The 18,570-nt window shown below is 46.7% G+C and overlaps 1 protein-coding gene across 10 annotated transcripts in view; it reads right to left on the minus strand.

Annotated features, from left to right (window-relative positions):
• The window catches only part of ARHGEF2 (Rho/Rac guanine nucleotide exchange factor 2), a 199,412-nt gene that overhangs the window by 45,426 nt on the left and 135,416 nt on the right, over positions 1-18,570 (minus strand). For 9 of the 10 annotated variants that reach the window (XM_048513784.1, XM_048513776.1, XM_048513802.1 and 6 more), the window contains one exon: positions 14,710-14,857. In XM_048513784.1, coding sequence (XP_048369741.1) covers positions 14,710-14,857 — 148 coding nt within the window. Of the gene's footprint in view, positions 1-14,709; positions 14,858-16,942; positions 17,179-18,570 lie in introns of those variants that run through there. The other variant, XM_048513814.1, reaches the window with a different exon arrangement.

Here is an 18,570-nt window from a genome sequence, read left to right on the forward strand (position 1 = left end):
CAGAAATAACGATTCCAGCCACAATCCTCCACTTCTCTCCACGCTGACTCAGCATTGCACTTCCGTATCCATAATCCATTTGACCATCACAAATATCATCCAAATTTTTTCATCTGGTGGGGTTGCCCTCCCGTTTTCCCCATTTTCTCTCCACTCAGCACTTAAAGAATAGAGAGTGGGAGAGACATATACTTAGCTATAGCTTTTGTTAAATGGCAACCATCTACATATGAATTATTTTTTTAAAATGTATATAGGAATTGACTTTGGAATTGTATTTCGAGTTGCAGTATTTTAACGTTGACTGTAAGCCTCCCTGAGCTCAACTTTGACCGGGAATTGGGCGGAATATAAATTCAATAAAATAAAATAAATAAAAATAATTTCTTCAAGTAAACAGTTGATTGATTGATCAATTGATTGATTGCATTTATGCCCCGCCAATTCTCCCAGAGGACTCAGGGCGGCTTACACTAAAAGCAATAAAACAATTCCATACCATAAATAAGTATCAAAATATGACATTATAAACTTTAAAAACAGATTACAAACAGATGGCAGTTGATGTGGCATTGCCGTTTCTATGTTTTTGTACGTATATTTCCAGGCTGGCCTAATCTCGTCTGGTCTCCGAAGCTAAGCAGATCAGACTTGGTTAGCATTTGGTGGGTAATGTAATCTCCAAGAAATACCTGGGGCTTTGTGAGAAAACAGACAATGGCAAGCCGCCTCTGAACCTCTCTTGCCTTCACAGCACAAAAAAGTATGTTGCAGCTTAGGTTCTAACTGTTATGATGATTTTTTTTGTATTAATGTTTATCAAGATGAATTTCAGCATGTTTTTAACCTGTACGCTACTATGGTGGTTCTGATGTGGGCAAAAAGGCACTGTATAAATTTTGGAAACCAAGAAATACAAAGTGCATACATAGATCACGTTTCCTTCAACAATGCATCTCTAGTCTGATGCTCAGTTAATAGGTTCTTCTCCAAGCATCCAATGCTGTGAGGGAAAAAGAGAGCTGAATATGATGTACTGATTCAAAAGAAGCAGCCCAATGGACCACCTGTTTTAATTTCCAGCCTTCCAGGTTTCTCTTGCGCTCCCCCCGGCCACTTCATCTACCTGCTCACATTTCTAACACTGTTGGACATAGTTGTTTTTTTTGGGGGGGGTGGGGGTGGGAGAATCGACCTTTTGTCAGCTAATGTTTAAATATATATTTACAGGGTACTTTTATGTTGTGAAGTGGCTGTAGGAAAGCACTTCCACAACATCTCACACCCTGTAAATTCCACAGCCGCCCCCAACCAGCAGGGAGGAGGCCAGGAAGAAAAACACCAACTGGCCGCTTGTTCGGTTTGAAGCCCTTGCCAAGAGCTCCGCCCACGTGGAACAGACAGTCTCCACAGGAAGCGACCAGAGATGGGATGTTTGTGGCAGCCTCGCCGCACAGAAGCCATTGTACACCTAAAACCAGTTGTGTGACAAATAGCTGCACTGGCTCTGGCCCTGCCGCTGCTTTCAGATCTGCAGAGTAGAGCACAGGTATTAAAAAGAGATTTGGGGGCTGAATGCTGGCCAAAGGAGGTCCCCCACACTCCTCAAAAGAACCTATTTGGCGGATACGACTAGACCCTTTTAGCCTCAGTGCTGACCCAGGCAAGTGTGATATTATATGTGAATGAATAACTGGTGGCACATGAGCCTCATCTGGGTCCTGCCTAGCAGCAGGGGCGTAGTGGTTAAGAGCAGGTGCATTCTAATCTGGAGGAACCGGGTTTGATTCCCCGTTCTGACGCTTGAGCTGTGGAGGCTTATCTGGGGGAATTCAGATTAGCCTGTGCACTCCCACACATGCCAGCTGGGTGACCTTGGGCTAGTCTCAGCTCTTTGGAGCTCTCTCAGCCCCACCCAGCTCACAGGGTGTTTGTTGTGAGGGGGGAAGGGAAAGGAGTTTGTCAGCCCCTTTGAGTCTCCTGCAGGAGAGAAAGGGGGGGATATAAATCCAAACTCCTCCTCCTCCTCCCTCCTCTTCCTCTTCAGTAGTTGCTGGTTTCTGCCAAACCCCTTCCTTGCCCCAGACAGGGAGAGCAAGGAATGGCCACTGTTAAGCCAGCAAATCCTGACTGAACTGTGATGCTGTCTGCAGCGAAAGCGCTTTCTCGTGGGACTTTGCACTTGCGTAGTGTCTCATTTAAACTGGGCTGCCATCCATGCAAAGATGCTCTATGGCACGTGTGGCTGCTTTGCATGGGCAGAAGCCCAGCACAATCAAGAGGTAGCGTGAATGCCAAATTCAACGGGTGAATGCTTCTTCCTCAGCCAATATCCCATTTAAATTAGGCCTCGTTTCCCAAGAGAATGTCTCCCTGGGTGGCATAACAAAGGGTGATACTGGGGGAAGGGATGACCCACTGCTTCTAACCTTCCTGGTGCAAGACCACACGGTTTCATCAATGGGACGCTCACCTGCAAACTAGCAAGCGGCATGCAGTTCTCTCCTCCCTGCCCACCACTGAACTTATCTATCATGTCAGAAGGAAAAGGCACGATCCAGCACTGCTTCTTAATTTGCAGGCATTACTATGGTCCCTTCTGCACATGCAGAATAATGCACTTTCAATCCACTTTGCAGCTGGATTTTACTGTGTGGAATAGCAAAATCTGCTTGTAAACCATTGTGCAAGTGGATTGAAAGTGAATTATTCTGCATGTGCGGAAGGGGCCTACGTCAGCTTTTTGAGCACCAGTGTGTGACTGTGTGTGGATTCTCCCTGATCAAGCTTCTGCAGGGGGGAGCAGCATGGATGTAATAGCCAGAAAGGATCCCGCCACCAATGGCCAGAAGTGATACAGCCATTACAAAGCTTGGCCAGAAAAGTCCAGCTGACCAGACTCAGGCAGTGAGCCATCTCTGAAAGCAAAAGCACTGTAGAATGTTTGTTTGTAAGAGAGCTGCTTTTGGAACACCACCACCACAAGCAGGCCCCTGGTGCTGCAAGCCACCCGGGCAGAGGCTACTGGCTCGCCCTGGGAAACCAGATCAACTGTGATTGCCCTAATGTGGCGAAAAGCCAAGGTCACATGCTTCTGGGTTTGAAAGAAAACAAACTGCGACAAAACGGAACCGCTGCCAGAGCTGCCAAGGAGAGATACAAAAACAATGCCGGCCCCCGCAGCCCACATTGTTCTCCCTGGTCCCAGCATCTGCCCTCACAGACAGAAGCGTCAAGCCATAAGGAACACCATTCTAAGGGGCCTACTATAGCTGCTCTGGGACATTGCTTTGTTGGGAAAGCAGGCTGGAGCAAAAACTGGGAGGGGCTCAAGAATAGACTGGAAGGACACCCATGGACAGCCAGAAGGACTAGGCTGCAAGAGTCCACCCCTACACAATGTAGAGGGTTGCCAACCTCCAGGTGATGGCTGGAGATCTCCTCCTATGACATCTAATTTCCAGGCAACAGTGACCAGTTCCCCTAAAGAAGATGGTCACTCTGGAAGTTGGACTCTATGGTATTATGCCCCACTGAAGTCCTTCCCCTCCCCAAACACCACCCTCCTTAGGCTCCACCCCCAAATTCTCCCTTAATAAATCTCAATTAATAAACATGACATGCAAAGTCTCAGGAATGAATGGCATGAGGACCCAGAGAGCCCTATTATGCTCAAACAATGTGATATCGCCTTGAAGTTTATAACAGCTCCCACCACAGATCTTGAGACTTAATCAGCAAAAAAATATGTTCAAGATACGCTCGACACTAAAGCAACTCTTGGGCAAAGGACTGAGTAAAGTATCTAAGTGTATCCATTGTAACTATCCGGATGTGTCCCTTAAACAAATGCTTTTGCAGTCATTTGTTTTTTTCTAGGAAGAAGTTATTACTCATACCAATTTCTGTACTAAAATGTTCACTGATTTTTGAGGATGTTTGTGTACTTTTAAACTGGGAGGTTAACCAATGATCAAGCAAAGTGTACCCTAAAAGATTCATATTCAGCATTGGAACGATAAAAACCTACTTCCAATAAATCAATGGACTGGACTGCAGGTCCTCCTTACGGAGCTCAAGATGGCTTACGAACAAAAAAATACAATATAATACACGGAAAACATAGAACCAACATTTAAAATCACTGCTCAGGACTGCTGCTAAGCTAAGCCAAATGCAGTTCTGAACAAAACTGTCTTCAACTCTGCCTCCTAAAGATTGAACATATGCCGCCTTGCCAAAATTAAAGATGGAAATCTAGGGTTATGGAAAAAGAGAACTAATTTAGCCTTTCTAGAGGGAACTGCAAGTCTATTAAAGTAACGCAGTTCTGTTGTTATAGGGTCTCTGTTTAGCATCATAAATGTCTTAACCATCCATTTGCTATCCCTTTTAATAGTACCAAAAAGGGTGGATATTCAGTACCACATTGTAATGATCAGGGTTAAAATACCGGTAATTATTGCCGCTTGAGTTATATACACTATGTTTTGGTTTCAAAGGTCAAAACCACCAGCTTGAATTAGATTCAGGAGTGGAGCAGCAGACAGTGAAATTTCTGTCATATCAGGGTCACATGCTCCCAATAGCTGTTCCTGATCAGCAGTCTAGCCAGCTGCAGCCTCCAAACACTCTTCAAGAGCAGCCCCAAGTACAGCGCACTGCAATAGTTCAGTCTAAACGCGACTAAAACATGGGTCACTGTGGCCAGATCTGACTGACTCAAGAATAGATGTAGCGTGTGTCTTCTGTTCTTCTCGAAGTGTCTCTGCTGCTTTTCGTGAATTAGATAAGCTGCATGTTGCAGATTCTCTAATCATGTGTGCGTAGCTTCACAGACATCCCCCTCAAAACAACAGCAAAAAAGGGAAAACGACATGCGCATGGGATCTCCAGGCAAAACAAACTTTATTCATCTACCTTTTACATGGAAATCATGCATGGATGAGCTGCAAGCAGAGGAAACCTCCATGGGGAATCTTCATGGAGAATCTTTGCTGCAGAACACAAAATGGCAGGTGCAAATGCCGAAAATGAAAGTAAGAGTTTTGGGCAGGAGAAATAAAGTGTCTTCTGCCTGCTTTTGTTCGCTCAGCAAGCAGTAGACAAGCTGGGGAAAAAGACTGCCAGTTTAGTGATTTTTGAAAAACCTGGGTTGAGAGAAATAAAACGTCCCAAAGACTTTTTGTGGGAGAGAGCTGTGTGAACTTCTTCCCCCAGCGCTTTTAACGACGTTCTCAAGACGTTATATTTCTGTTGCGCGGAAAGTGTCATCACTACGCTGAAGATACGTAGTGCCATGCTTAAACAGTGTCTGGAGGCAATGAACAATTGAATGAGGTTTCATGAATTAAATTTAATCTCAATTAAGTAGCAGTGCCATGTGTAGGTAATAAATCTGGTAACACATGCTCCATCTACTCTAGATGGTTAAATAGTCCTCCTGAAAAGTCAGGTTTGCAGCTTGAGGTATGACTGGACTCTACACTACCATTAGACAAAAAAGTGATGCAAATTGCCCAGAATCCCTTTTGCCTATTAAAGTTAGTTCACCAGCTGCAGCTATTCCTGCAGAAAGCTGGTCTGACCACAACCACATACACCTTGCACTAAAATCTGGATTAGATTACTGTAACACCTTCTGGATGAGACTATCCTTGAAGACTGCACGAAAACTTCAGTCAATGCAAAATAGGCCTGCAAGGTCCTTATAGGGGTATGCTGGAATGACTACACAAAGCCAGTGATTTCTCAGCTGCATTACCTTCCAGTCTGTTTGTAGGCTCAATTTAAAGTGCAAGTTTTGACCTTTGAAGCCCTAAGCATCTTGATTTCTGAGGACTCCAGCTTGATCCAGGAAGATAAAGTGAGATAAATTAATAAAAATAAGTATCTAAAGCTCCCCGCTCAGCAGTAGTAGCCTGCCTGGGCTCCAAGATCCTTGGATGGATCTTCCCCCTAGGAACTAGTCTTAGCAGAGGCTAAACTGGCTTGGTGTCCTGGGGGGCCCTATTTTCAGCAATTGCCTTCAATTGTTGAATTCCTTCCCACTGGAAGGTAGGTTGCTGCAGGCCTTTTCTTTTCCAAAAAGCAATAATGAAAAGGTCTTTGCTAAGGTTTATTTCCCTGTGCTTTTCAGAAAGTTTCATGTTAGTTGCATAAGAAGAAGAAGAGTTTGGATTTATATCCCCTCTTTCTCTCCTATAGGAGACTCAGAAGGGCTTACAATCTCCTTTCCTTTCCCCGCTCACAACAAACACCCTGTGAGGTAGGTGGGGCTGAGAGAGCTCAGAAGAACTGCGACTAGCCCAAGGTCACCCAGCTGGTGTGTGTTGGAGTGCACAGGCTAATCTGAATTCCCCAGGTAAGACTCCACAGGTCAAGTGGCAGAGTGGGGAATCAAACCAGGTTCCTCCAGGTTAGAATGCACTTGCTCTTAACCACTATGCCACTGCTTCTCCTCATCATTAGCGTCTATTTGTTGTCAACCAATTTGAGGAACTTTGGGAGGAGAGGCAATTAGGACACTACCAGGAGGAGAGGATAGGGGGTGAAAAGGCCCATTTCCTTCTCTTCTGCCAGTGGACCTCTGCTGAAAGAAGATACAGATAGAGCAGTTATATTCCCCTTTCCCTTCCTTAGAGCAGCCTCCAGACTATTCCTTCACATGAGTACAACAACTTGAGGAATCATCTACCTGGAAGTCAGAGCAGGCTGCAGAAAGGCAATGTTGGAAAATTAGTGTTCTGTGCTCGGATAGTAGGATACAGGTCTGACTGTCCAGGATTCAATACCAATGCCTTACACTGCTTTACTCCTTAATAAGAATAATCTATATATATATATATATAAAGCTAGACTTTGTTAGTCACGCCCTAACGCCCGAAACGGCTGGACCGATTACTCCCAAATTTTGACACGACATCCGTTCCCCTGACGGGCAGGTTTTGCAACCTTCACAGGGCTTGCAGATCACACTGGAGCCCGGTAGAAAGCGTGTTTCCCCAAACCCGTGGCGGACCAATCAGGGCCCGCCGATCCGGGGAAGGGGCGTGCCTTGCCCGTCTTCGCAGCGCCGTGTGCGTGAACATCGCGCGACACCGCCTGCTGCTGCCCACAGGGAGAGGAAGAAGGAGCGTTCACAACCCTGCCACAGGAAGCACACAGTAGCACTCTCCCCTCCCTTCCATTCCTAACCCCCCCGCCCTCTCCCAGTCAGCCACGACGAGACGTCCCTGACCCAGCTGAGCGCAAGCCACTCACACAGGCGTCGGCCCTGGGACGGGAGCCTCCCGGCGCGTGCCAGCAGCTTGCCCCGACGGGCCTCTCGCACACGCTCGAGCCACATCTCACCCGCCCAGTGAGCCATGCTGCCCTTCCGAACCTCCCTCCCCGGAGCCACAGCGAAGCATGGCTGGGCCCACTAGTAAGGAATAAGACAGACAAGATGGAGCTCATGGACTTCCATTATACTGCAAAGAGTAAATTACATGTACAGCCACAATTCAAAGTGGAGTTCTACAGAAAAAGAAGGGATTTAACCAGTGGTGGGATTCAAATAATTTAACAACTGCTTGTTTACAAGCACCATTTTAAGAACCGGTTTTGCTGAAGTGGCGCAAACCTGCTGAATCCCACCACTGGATTTAACCCATCAAGATTGATTTGAGTTCACTAACTGAAATTTAACTTCCTGAAGCATTCTCAGCATTTTAAGGGGTGGGAAAGACAGGTTTTAAAAGGGCACACATTTTCTTATTCAAAATTTCTAAGAGAAGCACCAAGACGATGCAGTTTGGATCATTCTGTGTTGCAAGACCGAGCCAGGGTTGAAAGGTTAAAGCCTTCTTTCCTTTTCACTCAGCCCCAATTTACTTTTTACAATGGGACAGAAGTCACATACAGGAGTGAACAGATGGCAGGAAGTTTGATATTCAATCAAACCTCCTTTCGGAGCACAATGAGATGGTTCTTGACAGTAGCAGGTTTGTAAAATCGATAACAGAACCAGACAAAAACATTTGCACAAAGCTGACTTTGCAACACGGCAGAGAAAAACTTGACATGCTATATTTGCATCAGAAAGGGGAAACTGACTGTAGGGCCCCCACATCAACGTTAAGCAAATGTTTTTCTTCTATCTCTGCCGTTTCCAGGGCAGAGGGGGAAGGCAGTTTCCAAAATACAGTGGTGTCTCATCTAATCATATTAGTTATCTTTTATTGTTTCCACCAGATGGGGCATTCAAAACTTCCTGCTACTGAGATGCTAAAATGGCCATCACAGTGGTAATGAGCCTCTTTGTACCTTCAGCCTCCTGCAGAAGTTGAAAATCAGGTATTCAAACACAGCAGTGCTCCTACTGTCTAGTTTTCTTAAGATCTCAGGGGAGAAACGAGTTTCATTGCCCTTTATATTGTTGGGATCTGCTAAGATCTCATGGAGCCATTGCCAGTCAGAGTAGACAATGTTGAGCTGACTTTCCGCTAGATAAGAACACATAATATATGTTCTTATACCTGTCAAGTGGCCATCTTTGCTGATAGACAGAGACGATTGGTTGATGTTTCCTCAAGGAGAACTATACTTCTGAATTTATTTGTTCCTTGAAGGAACAGCCCATAGTATGGGGGTACTCCTGGGCCCAGATGGCAGCTGTGATCAGGACTGCCTTTTACCAGCCTTGACTGGTTAGCCAGTGGAGGCCTTTCCTGGACAGAAAAGTTCTATACACTGTGATGAACGCCATAGTTACATCTAGATCAGATTACTGCAGTGTGTTCTACATGGGGCTACCCTTGAGAAGGGTTCAGAAACTGCAGTTGGTGCAGAATGCTTCAGCCAGGACACTGACTGGAGCCACTGACAGGAGTCATATCATTCTGATCTTGGCCCATCTATTTACTGGTTCCCTCTGTGGTGCTGATCTTGACCTTTAAAGGTTTATATGGCTTAGGACTAACATAACGGAAGGACTGACTAAGCCTGTATGACTGTATTTGACCACTATGATCATCTTCCAAGGCTCTGTTTCAGATGCACCTGCCTTATGAGATTAGGTGGGTAGTAAACTGAGAGAAGGCTGGCACTGGAATCCTCCCTCCCAGGAGATTTATTAATTTCCTTTTGTTGCCATTTTCCACCAATGGATGATGAGTTTTTTGTTTTGTTTGGCATTTATTTTGTGATCCCTCCTTCTTTCCGCATGTTTTAATTGTTGTTTTATGTTTTTATGAGAATTTCAGCTTTGGTTTTAAGTGTTTTAATTAGGTGTTTGGTTTCTTTGTTGGTTTTAATGGTTTTTTAGATGTTATATTTAATGTATTCAAATCTGTAAGCTACTTGATGAGGGCAGAAAGTGATGAGAGGGAGAAAGTGATGAGAGACCAGACACACTACAGCAAAACACACTACAGAAACAGATATTACAAAAAGCATCCCTCTCAAACATAACAAATGCAAAGGACCAGCTCTTTTGGCACAGATAACTTGAATCAGGAGGATATGAAATAATCTTGAAAACTGATCTAAAAGGAACTACAACCAGCTCAGCTGTACAAAATGCAGCTAGAACAAACGCCACAGTCAAATCAGGGTCCTGCTTCATTGAACTGGGTTCCAATGCAAAAGCATTCCAAAGAACAGCCTGACCAGGTTCAAGTGGAAGACTTGATCCTAGCAGCAGGAGAGAATCCTATAAGTGCCAGATTCCATTTCTGAGCCCAGAAGTAAAGTATGCCCTTCTGATCTCTCAGATATGATCCCAGTGCTTACCAAACCATCTCTAAGTGACAGGATCAGAAATTTTTCTCTATAGTCCCTGCAGACAGTGGAGGGGAGGGGGGATGGGTAAAAATGGGGGAAGCAGGGAAGAAGACCATGCCCCCCCCCCCCCAGAGTATGAGGAAGGGATTCCCTTTGCTTACAAAAAGACTCTGCTGAGGATCATGAGACCTTCATGGAGAAAAACCATGTGAGACACAAGGAGAAGTGAGAAAGACTGTGTGAAAAAGCTGGCTGGATACCACCCAGTGATTACTACAGGAATTTACTGGCCATAGCTCTTTGTACAAATAAGTTAAGGTCATTTTGCACTTCCTTGATGAAGAGCAAATTGCTTGAAATGCATTGGAGAGTAACAACTTTGTCTCCTTCACCTATTAGACTTGATTTTCTTCTAGGCAAGTTCTCGTCGATCCTGGGTGCCCTCAGTAAAGGACAGTAAATAATTTTCCTCCACAATGTTATTGGTGTGGAACTGAGATAGAAACTGTTAACAAAGTTCCCTGTAACTGCTGTTCATTGAGTGTTTTCTGTGCAGGCATATATGCGACTGTTCAAGCTGGCTAAAGAGAACCGACTAGAAAGTTTCAGAGAGTTTGGAGCACTCTTCCTCTCTTCCATCCCAAGCCAAGAGCAGTGCAGATTCTCACCTAAATGTTCCGAAGACAGAGGCAGAGAGAGGGCTCCCCTCTCAGTTTTCCCTTCAATGCCATGGAAGAGCATTATTGCAGCAGGTGCTGGTGGGTTTTCCGGGCTGTGTGGCCATGGTCTGGTGGATCTTGTTCCTAACATTTCACCTGCTTCATCATCTCTTTACAGATAGCCAGGAGGTCTACACTGGCAAGGAAAGCAGCTGAGGTGGCTTCAGTCCTGGTGGAGTGAGTCTTAATCTGGAATGGACAGTCCACTTGAGAACTGCCATAAGCCACCCATCCAGAAACAGTTTGCACAGAAACAGCTTTTCCCTTCTTAGACCTCCTAAAGCAGACAAATAAATTGTTGTCTTGTCTAAATGAACTTGTACGATTTAAATAGAAAGGCGTGCCCTTTGAGTTTGCGGAGTGATTGCTCAGCTAGTGACAGAGGATTTGGGGAGATAAAGGTCATTTAATGTCCTGGAACATATGGAACTGGGAACATATGGAACTGGGAGACAACTTTAGGCCTAAATTCTAAGCTAGGATGTAGCATTATCTTATTGGGATGGAATCTGGTGAAAGGGGAGTCAAGCCATAGAGCTGACAACTCTTCCACTCTTCTGATCAAAGTGATAGCGACCAGATAAGTCACCTTATAAGGGGAAAAAAAGACAAATCACACTGCCAGAGGCTCAAAGGGTTTATGCATGATTTGCGACAAAACTAAAGACAAACCCCGAGCAACAAGAGGGGGTTTTAATACAAGAAAAAGATTAGTCAAAGCCCTCAAAAGTCTCTTGGAATCAGGTGCTGAAAACTCAGGGTGAGAATTGACTCAGTCATGGAATGCTGAGATGGCAGTCAGACATCCTTTAACAGGACCAGTGGAGAGTCGGCGTGGTGTAGTGGTTAAGAGCAGCGGACTCTATACTGGTGAACTGGATTTGTTTCCCTGCTCCTACACAATGTGTATTTACAGCATTTCCATGTAAGACAGATATTGGGATCGGTTCTGAGGAATTGTTGTAGCAGTAACAGAGTCCCTACGGTTTCTGCGCTTAGATGTGGATCATTGAGATGCCATGGCTTCTGTTCCAGGAACCTGAGACGACTGCTGCTCTCTGACCACTGTGGGGTAGGCAATCGACACCAGCAAGTGGCAGGCGAGGAGACAGCACAGCAGTTCTTGGATGAGGGCATCTGAAACATACGCAGCGGTCTTTGGGATGAGTGTTGGTCCTGACACCTCTTCCTTGGTTCTGGAGATCTATAGCAGTCTATTGTCGAAGGCTTTCACGGCCGGAATCACTGGGGTGCTGTGTGGTTTCCGGGCTTCATGGCCGTGTTCTAGCAGCATTCTCTCCTGACGTTTCACCTGCATCTGTGGCTGGCATCTTCAGAGGATCTGACAGAGGATGCTGCTAGAACACGGCCATACAGCCCGGAAACCACACAGCACCCCATCTATAGCAGTCCTTCGGAACTGATGCAGGTTGTCTAGCAGACCGATTTGACAATGAAAAAGAAGGGGGGCGTTGACACCAGTCACTAGTTCAGTACTTCCAATGACAAGGAGGTTGGAAGTATGGAAAATATTCATGGGACAAAACAAGTGACAAAGCGAGGAACAGTCATGGCTGCCATACTTGTGGGGCCAGAGGAAGCGGTGACAGGGCTCTCTGCTCCAAAGCACGTCAAAAAGATTTGCCCCAAGGTAGCAGTGGAATGACTATCACATCATCCTCTGACAACAGAGGACACTCGCCTGAATGAGGTGAAGTGGCATGCTCAGTACTGAACTGCTTTTCTGGTTCTGACGGTTCAGGAAAGGCATAGGAAGTGATAAAGGAGTGCCTGGAAGAGGACCTGCTCTGACTGAAAGGTGACGTGTGATGGTAGTGATCCTCCAGTGTTGTCAGTCCATCCCGTTTGATGGTGCTGGAGAGGATCGGCGATGAGGCAGCAGAGGTGATGGAGTGTCCCAAGTTGCCAAAGAGGTGCCTCAGTTGTGAAGAGTCGGAACGTTGCAACTTCCTTGTGGGGCTTCTGCTCCTTGGCTGAGATGTTGGGCCTGGTGGAGACCATGAAGGAGACCAGCATGAAGGACTTTGGGATTGGGAAATCTGCTGGCCTCTTTTTGTCCCTATGCTTCCCCCCCTTGCTTCTTCTTTTTAGTCTTTTTGGCCAAGGGCTTGGAAACAGTCCTGGCGAGGGGAATCCGTGCAGAAGCCGAAGTGCCAGCCAGCACCAAGGGGGTAGAAGGCGACAATTTATCAGTTTCATCCGGTGAGGTGGAAGGTCCTGCCTTGTCTAGCCTGAGAAGTCAGGGACAAGCAGGCCATACAAATTGAAGGAATACGGGCACAAGAGACACTCCTTATGAAGAACAGTCTTTGCCATCTTCATGTTACAAGTAGCACATTTTTGAAGAGAGCAGTGTCCTTTGGTTCGGTCATGACAGCAGGCCAAGAACCAGCAGAAACAAAGCCATGGAAGGAAGAGCTATCCTCCATGACAGTGAAAGAACAGAGGGAACATAACTCCGCCCCCTCGCTTTTACGTGCTGCATTTGGACGGGAAAGTTCTTGCCTAGGCAAAGGGAGTGGGAGCGAGTGCCTTTTAAAGCTACAGCTACAGAACAGGAAATAAGCTTCCTATTCTATCTGTGGTGGGCCTGTGCATGTGCAGTCCCCAATGTGGGACTGCCTGGAGACTCACAAAGATGAAGAAGCAGCTGGCTGTTGAGCCAGGAAATCAGCCTGAGGGCATGTCGGAGATGAGCTGCAGTGCCAAGGGGACAGCAGTTTAGACTAAGGGATATTCTTTACCTTCTTTTTAGCTTTTTTAACAGGGGGCTCCAAGGTTGCCCGACTGGCCACCATAGCTGAGTTAGAAGGTGGGCTGGATGAAGCTGTCAGGACTGAGGTGAGCAAAGTTGTACGAGCCCTCTTAAAAGGTTTCTCTGTGGGAGCATGCACAGAAGTCAGGGATTTTTCCCACAAGGCCAGTGGCGAAGCCACAAGGGGACAGGGGGTGCGCTGTTCACCAGGCGCATGCCTGGGGGATGCAAAAATCGCCCCCAGGCCCCTCCCCCTTTCCCCTGCGGCGCCCCCTCTTCCCCCACTTAGCTTAGTTCCTTTCCTTTTTCAGAACTTTTTCAAGCTGCAAAAGGCCTGTTCGCAGTTAAAATGGCCTGAGAAACTACAGTTCCCAGGAGACCTTGGGGCTCACAAGGTCTCCTGGGAAGTGTAGTTTACATCAGGCTGTTTTTCCTGAGAACAGGCCTTTTGCAGCCTGAAAAAGTTCTGAAAAAGAAAAGGATCTAAGGTAAGGAAAGGTGCATGGAGCGCCAGCGCCGCTGGGTGGCATGGGGGGGCGGAAAACATAGAAGGCGCAGTTTGGCCCAGCTACGCCTCTGCACAAGGCAGCCTTAAGCCTGAAGGCACATTCATGTCTGGCTTTAGGAGTGAAAGGTTGGCAAGATGGGCCCATCTTGGAGTCATGAGTCTCACCAAGGCAGAATAAATATTCATTATGCTCATTGTTCTGTGTTATTTCTGTTTCACACTTTGTGTGCTTTTCAAACAATGCCCAATCGATGAAGAGAAAGAAAATGCCTCAGAAGCAAATCAAAGTACTCTGACGAAGCGGTTTCTCTCTCCACAGTGGCAAAGAGAGAACTGAGGGAGGAGCACTCTCCCAGCCTCTTTCGGCGGGAAACCACACTGCTCTCGGCTTGAGACAGAGGGGAAGGGATGGGCACCGCGCACTCTGAAACTTCCGGAAACTTTCTAGGCAATTTTCTGCAGTCAGCCTACACCTGCACATTTCCACATGCGGGGCATGTTCCATGACAATGAAATAAATGTTACGGAAGAAAATTTAAAAAGCCAGAACAATTTACACTACTCAACCAACCCTACTCACAGAAATCATTAGTTATGGCACTGAAAGACAAGCAAGCTGCCCTGTAGAACAGTGCCTGGAAAATGAAAGAGTTGAATAACTTACGTAAGTAAGCAATAATGCATGCTGATAAAGCTGCTTCCATCCACCCCCTTCAGGGCCACTGTCAATTTGGCTTGGGAGAAATTCTTTCCCAGCCACCAAATGTGGCAAAATTTAGTCCCCTGAACATCAGAAAAAAACTTTTAATTGTACGGGGAATCCAAGCAGGCATTCTCTGCATCCTCTCCCTCGATGTGGCAGTCAGTAATCCCCGATTTAAGTTTTGGGAGGGCAGCCTCCCGCCCCAGACACCTTCTAAATTCACACACGTTATACTCACTGGGACAGCTCAACGCCTCTTTGGCTGTAATACTCTTGTTACAGGCGAAGCACATGGTCATGCCCGAAACCGTGATAGAAGTGAAGAGGTGACCATTGGTGTAGCGGGCATCCTTTTCTTTTTCCTTCATCCTTTCTTTCTCTCTGTTCTGCATGAAGAGTGCGGGGGAAGAAAGAGAGAGAGAGATGAGTTAATATCCTCAGCAAAAAGTCCCTTTCTGGAAATGGTCCTCCAGACACAGGCCAGGTTTAAAGACACAGAGCAAGGTTTGTACTGAAAAGGATTCCCTTGCCCTTTTCGTTCTCCCCACCACCACCCACCAAATCTGTAGTTACAGCGTGCCCCACAGTTGTTCTTCTGCCAGCTTTGCTTATCCGAATAACAGGGGGCTTTTCCCCACTTACCTTAAGCCCCACGCTACTTGAGGAGAGCAGCGCGGGGTCCCCCGGCACTCCCCACGAGAGGGGCGGCGACAGCACAGCTGCCCCGACACTGCCGCTGTCGCGCCCCCTCAGCCCGTGACATCCCTGGCGCTCTTGCAAAGGGCGCCTTTTGATGACCCCCCGCAGAGCACGGGGACGCCGGGGAGCGCCAGGGATGCCGCGCGCTGAGAGCAGCATGCGACATAGGGGGGATAGGGGAGAGTGGAGAAAGGCCCAGGGAACCACACAGACAAATGAATGTTGGAGTTGAAACACACTGCTTTTACAGAAGGGTCCATCCAGAGACAGAGCAGATGTCTTGTGTGTCAAAGATCCCGAGTTTGGCTCCTGCATAGCCACTTGAAGGATCTCAGGGAACAGGTTTGGGAAGACACCTTTCACTGACCGCACCTCTGAAAATCGGAGGTTAATTTGGAAGGAAGTTTTACAAAAGAATTCCCAAAATCTCAAATCCCACTGATAATGTAAGGCAACTGCATAAATATCAGCACACTAAGACATCTCAGTGCAAGAACTGGGGAAAATGTCATCTGTTCAAAATTAGGAAAAACCCTTAGAAGCCAAGAGAATCTGCTAGACCAGGGGTAGGGAACCTGTGGCTCTCCAGATGTTCAGGAACTACAATTCCCATCAGCCTCTGTCAGCATGGCCAATTGGCCATGCTGGTAGGGGCTGATGGGAATTGTAGTTCCTGAACATCTGGAGAGCCGCAGGTTCCCTACCCCTGTGCTAGACCCTTCCACCTACTGTCGCAAATTAACTCCAGGTATAATATGCAAAAGCACACCTCAACCAAGCGTTCCTCTCACAAGTCAACTCCTTCGCTCCCTTCTGAAACACAAAAATGCCATCTTTCATGCTGACCATGTGCTAGCAGGAAATTCCTGAAGCCAGGAACACAGCGGCTCTGTCCCCGGCATTTTCATGGTGGGAATTAGTTGCTGTATTCAGAACTGCAGGGAATGTTAAAGAATCTCAGAACTACAGAGTTGCAATAGTCTGAAGGTCAGATTAGACAAGACACTAGAAAATATGTGAACCGAATAATACTTGAATAATGTGAATAAATAGCAGCTGCATCCCCCCCCCCCCCGCCCGCATATTCAGATCTGGGCCACAAGAGGGAGGGAAGGGGGTTAACCCTTCCCCCTCCCAGGTCATTTTCCACCCCTCCCTAGAGCAAGCAATAGTCTACTAGGAGAATACAGATTGTCTTTTATTGATTATAGGTTTCTTCCAAGGCAAACAGCAGCTACAGGTTGGGAAAATGGCATAGGGTTAAAGAGTTAAATTCCCTTTCCTGTACACTGAAGCACTAGTCCAAAGGAGGTGCTATTTAGCAGTTAACAATGCACGATAGAAATTAATGAATCCCCTAGTGTCCCATCTAGCTTGACCCTGAAAGTTTACCTAGCTCGGCCCTTTACCCAGAGCGGCAACTGCTGCTCACAACACAAATCAACCCATACAACCGAGAATAGCATGGATGTCAAAAGTGCAGTGCAAAAGGTGCCCGTTGAGTAAGTCATTCCGTATGGCTCAAGTGAGCGAGCCAAACCAAAAACACGAACATCATTCAGACCCTGAGTGCAAAACAGATCAACCAACCCAATCACACCAAGAAAAAATTAATTAAGAGACAATTACAGGCTGTCAATGTCCTCAATGCCTGGATAAAGATATTTGTTCCCTTCATGCTAGAAACACCCCCCAATACAAAAAATGCCCACATCACATCCCACCAAGTATATAAAACAGTGGTTAATCCAGCCAGGGTCCTCCTCACGCACCTTTCCAACATTGGCTCTCCGATACGGCTGCTGCCCGTTCCAGTTTGACCCTGCTACGGGGCGATCTCGACAGCAGCTTCCTGAAACTCCAAGCCTGAGCTGCTTCTCATAAACCGTAGGGTAACTCATCGTGTCTGGACAGGGCACGACTTAACTACCTAAATATGCCCCCCCCAATCCCTTCCAGTAATGTCTCTGACTACAGAAAGGAAAACCCAGCATGCAAACCAACTTGACTCTGAAAAGCCCAGACTGAAGAGATTTGAAGAGGAGGAGGAAGAGGAGGCGGGGACTTTTTTTTTTTTTAAAGAGACACCCATGCAGTTCATCTTCTTCTGTACCTCTCTGCTTCCAATAACCATGACAACCATGTGTCTGACTGAGAAATTCCACCACCACCCCCATCACACGTGCTAGCTGCACTGTCCTTAGAATCCAGCAGTAAAAAAAAAGAAGTCTTCTTTTCTCATGCCCAATTGCGGATGGGTATTACCCACTGTGGGGGAAATCACTTCAAAACGACTATCAGAAGTGGGCTTCTGGCAGGCCTGATTCAGCTGGAGTGTGGGAAAAATGGAGGACCGGGAGGATGAAAGACTTCAATCAAGCTCCCCTTCCTCAAACCTACTTGTTACAAAACAAAAAAAATCCACTTTGATAACATTCCCAGTGAGGCATCCTGCCAGAATTAGGAGGGTGTGCACAGACTCTAAAAACAAATATATATATATAAAAACTAAATACACTAGTGTGGTCGAAATGGGCCTTGGCTACTTTTGCAAAGCATTGGGGCTTCCATCTTCCCGAGCCTACGCAGAGGCTGAACTGGGTCACAAAGCACTTGGGGGTTTGACCAAGCGAGCTCAGTTCTTCTGCAACCTCAACTGCCATTTAAGGGTTTGTTGTTGTTGTTTTTTTGAAGGAACTAGCTGGGTTAGGGATTTCAGAGTTTAAATTGGGAACCTCGGGTTCCGAGGCTGAGAGCCAAGCTACACATTACAGGCAAGTACGGGACAACCTGTAGCTGCAGGAGCCCTTTTCGGTGAGAATTTAGCACTTTAAAAATTGCCATAAGGGGGCCCCAGCATGGTGGTACCATGTGGTCCTGCTTCCCACCCCTCACACCCTTTGAAGTGCTGAAACAGTCCCTCGTGACTATTTCAGCACCTGAAAAGGTACCGGGGTGAAGGTGGGGGGAGAGACAAATTCACATGGTGCTGCCGTGCCATGGGATTAGGCCTACATGGCAGTTTCAGCCACAGGTTGCCCCACACCTGCCCATAATGTGAAATTTGCTCTGAAAGCTAGCCTTGTAAACAAGTGGGCACTGTGGACTTTCAGGCCTCAAAGCCCTCTTCATGCAAAGGAAGGACACAGGAATGTGAAACATCAGCCCCTATGATTGGCAGGCTCCATGAAGCTTCTGGATTAGCCAGGCCCAGGAGGAATACTAGTATGCTGCCCTTCTGCAGGCTGCAGTGCAAACCTCCGGCTCCAGCATCTCAGTTTAGGGGGTCTGTTTCAGTTCTGAAATTAAGTAGGCTGCCCAAAGATCACACCTGATGTCAAATTTCAAAAATGGGAAGGATCAACCTGAAAATTAGCACCACTGGCAACCCTTTGCCCCT

The sequence above is a fragment of the Sphaerodactylus townsendi genome, linkage group LG01 (assembly GCF_021028975.2).
Source record: "Sphaerodactylus townsendi isolate TG3544 linkage group LG01, MPM_Stown_v2.3, whole genome shotgun sequence".
NCBI lineage: Eukaryota > Metazoa > Chordata > Lepidosauria > Squamata > Sphaerodactylidae > Sphaerodactylus > Sphaerodactylus townsendi.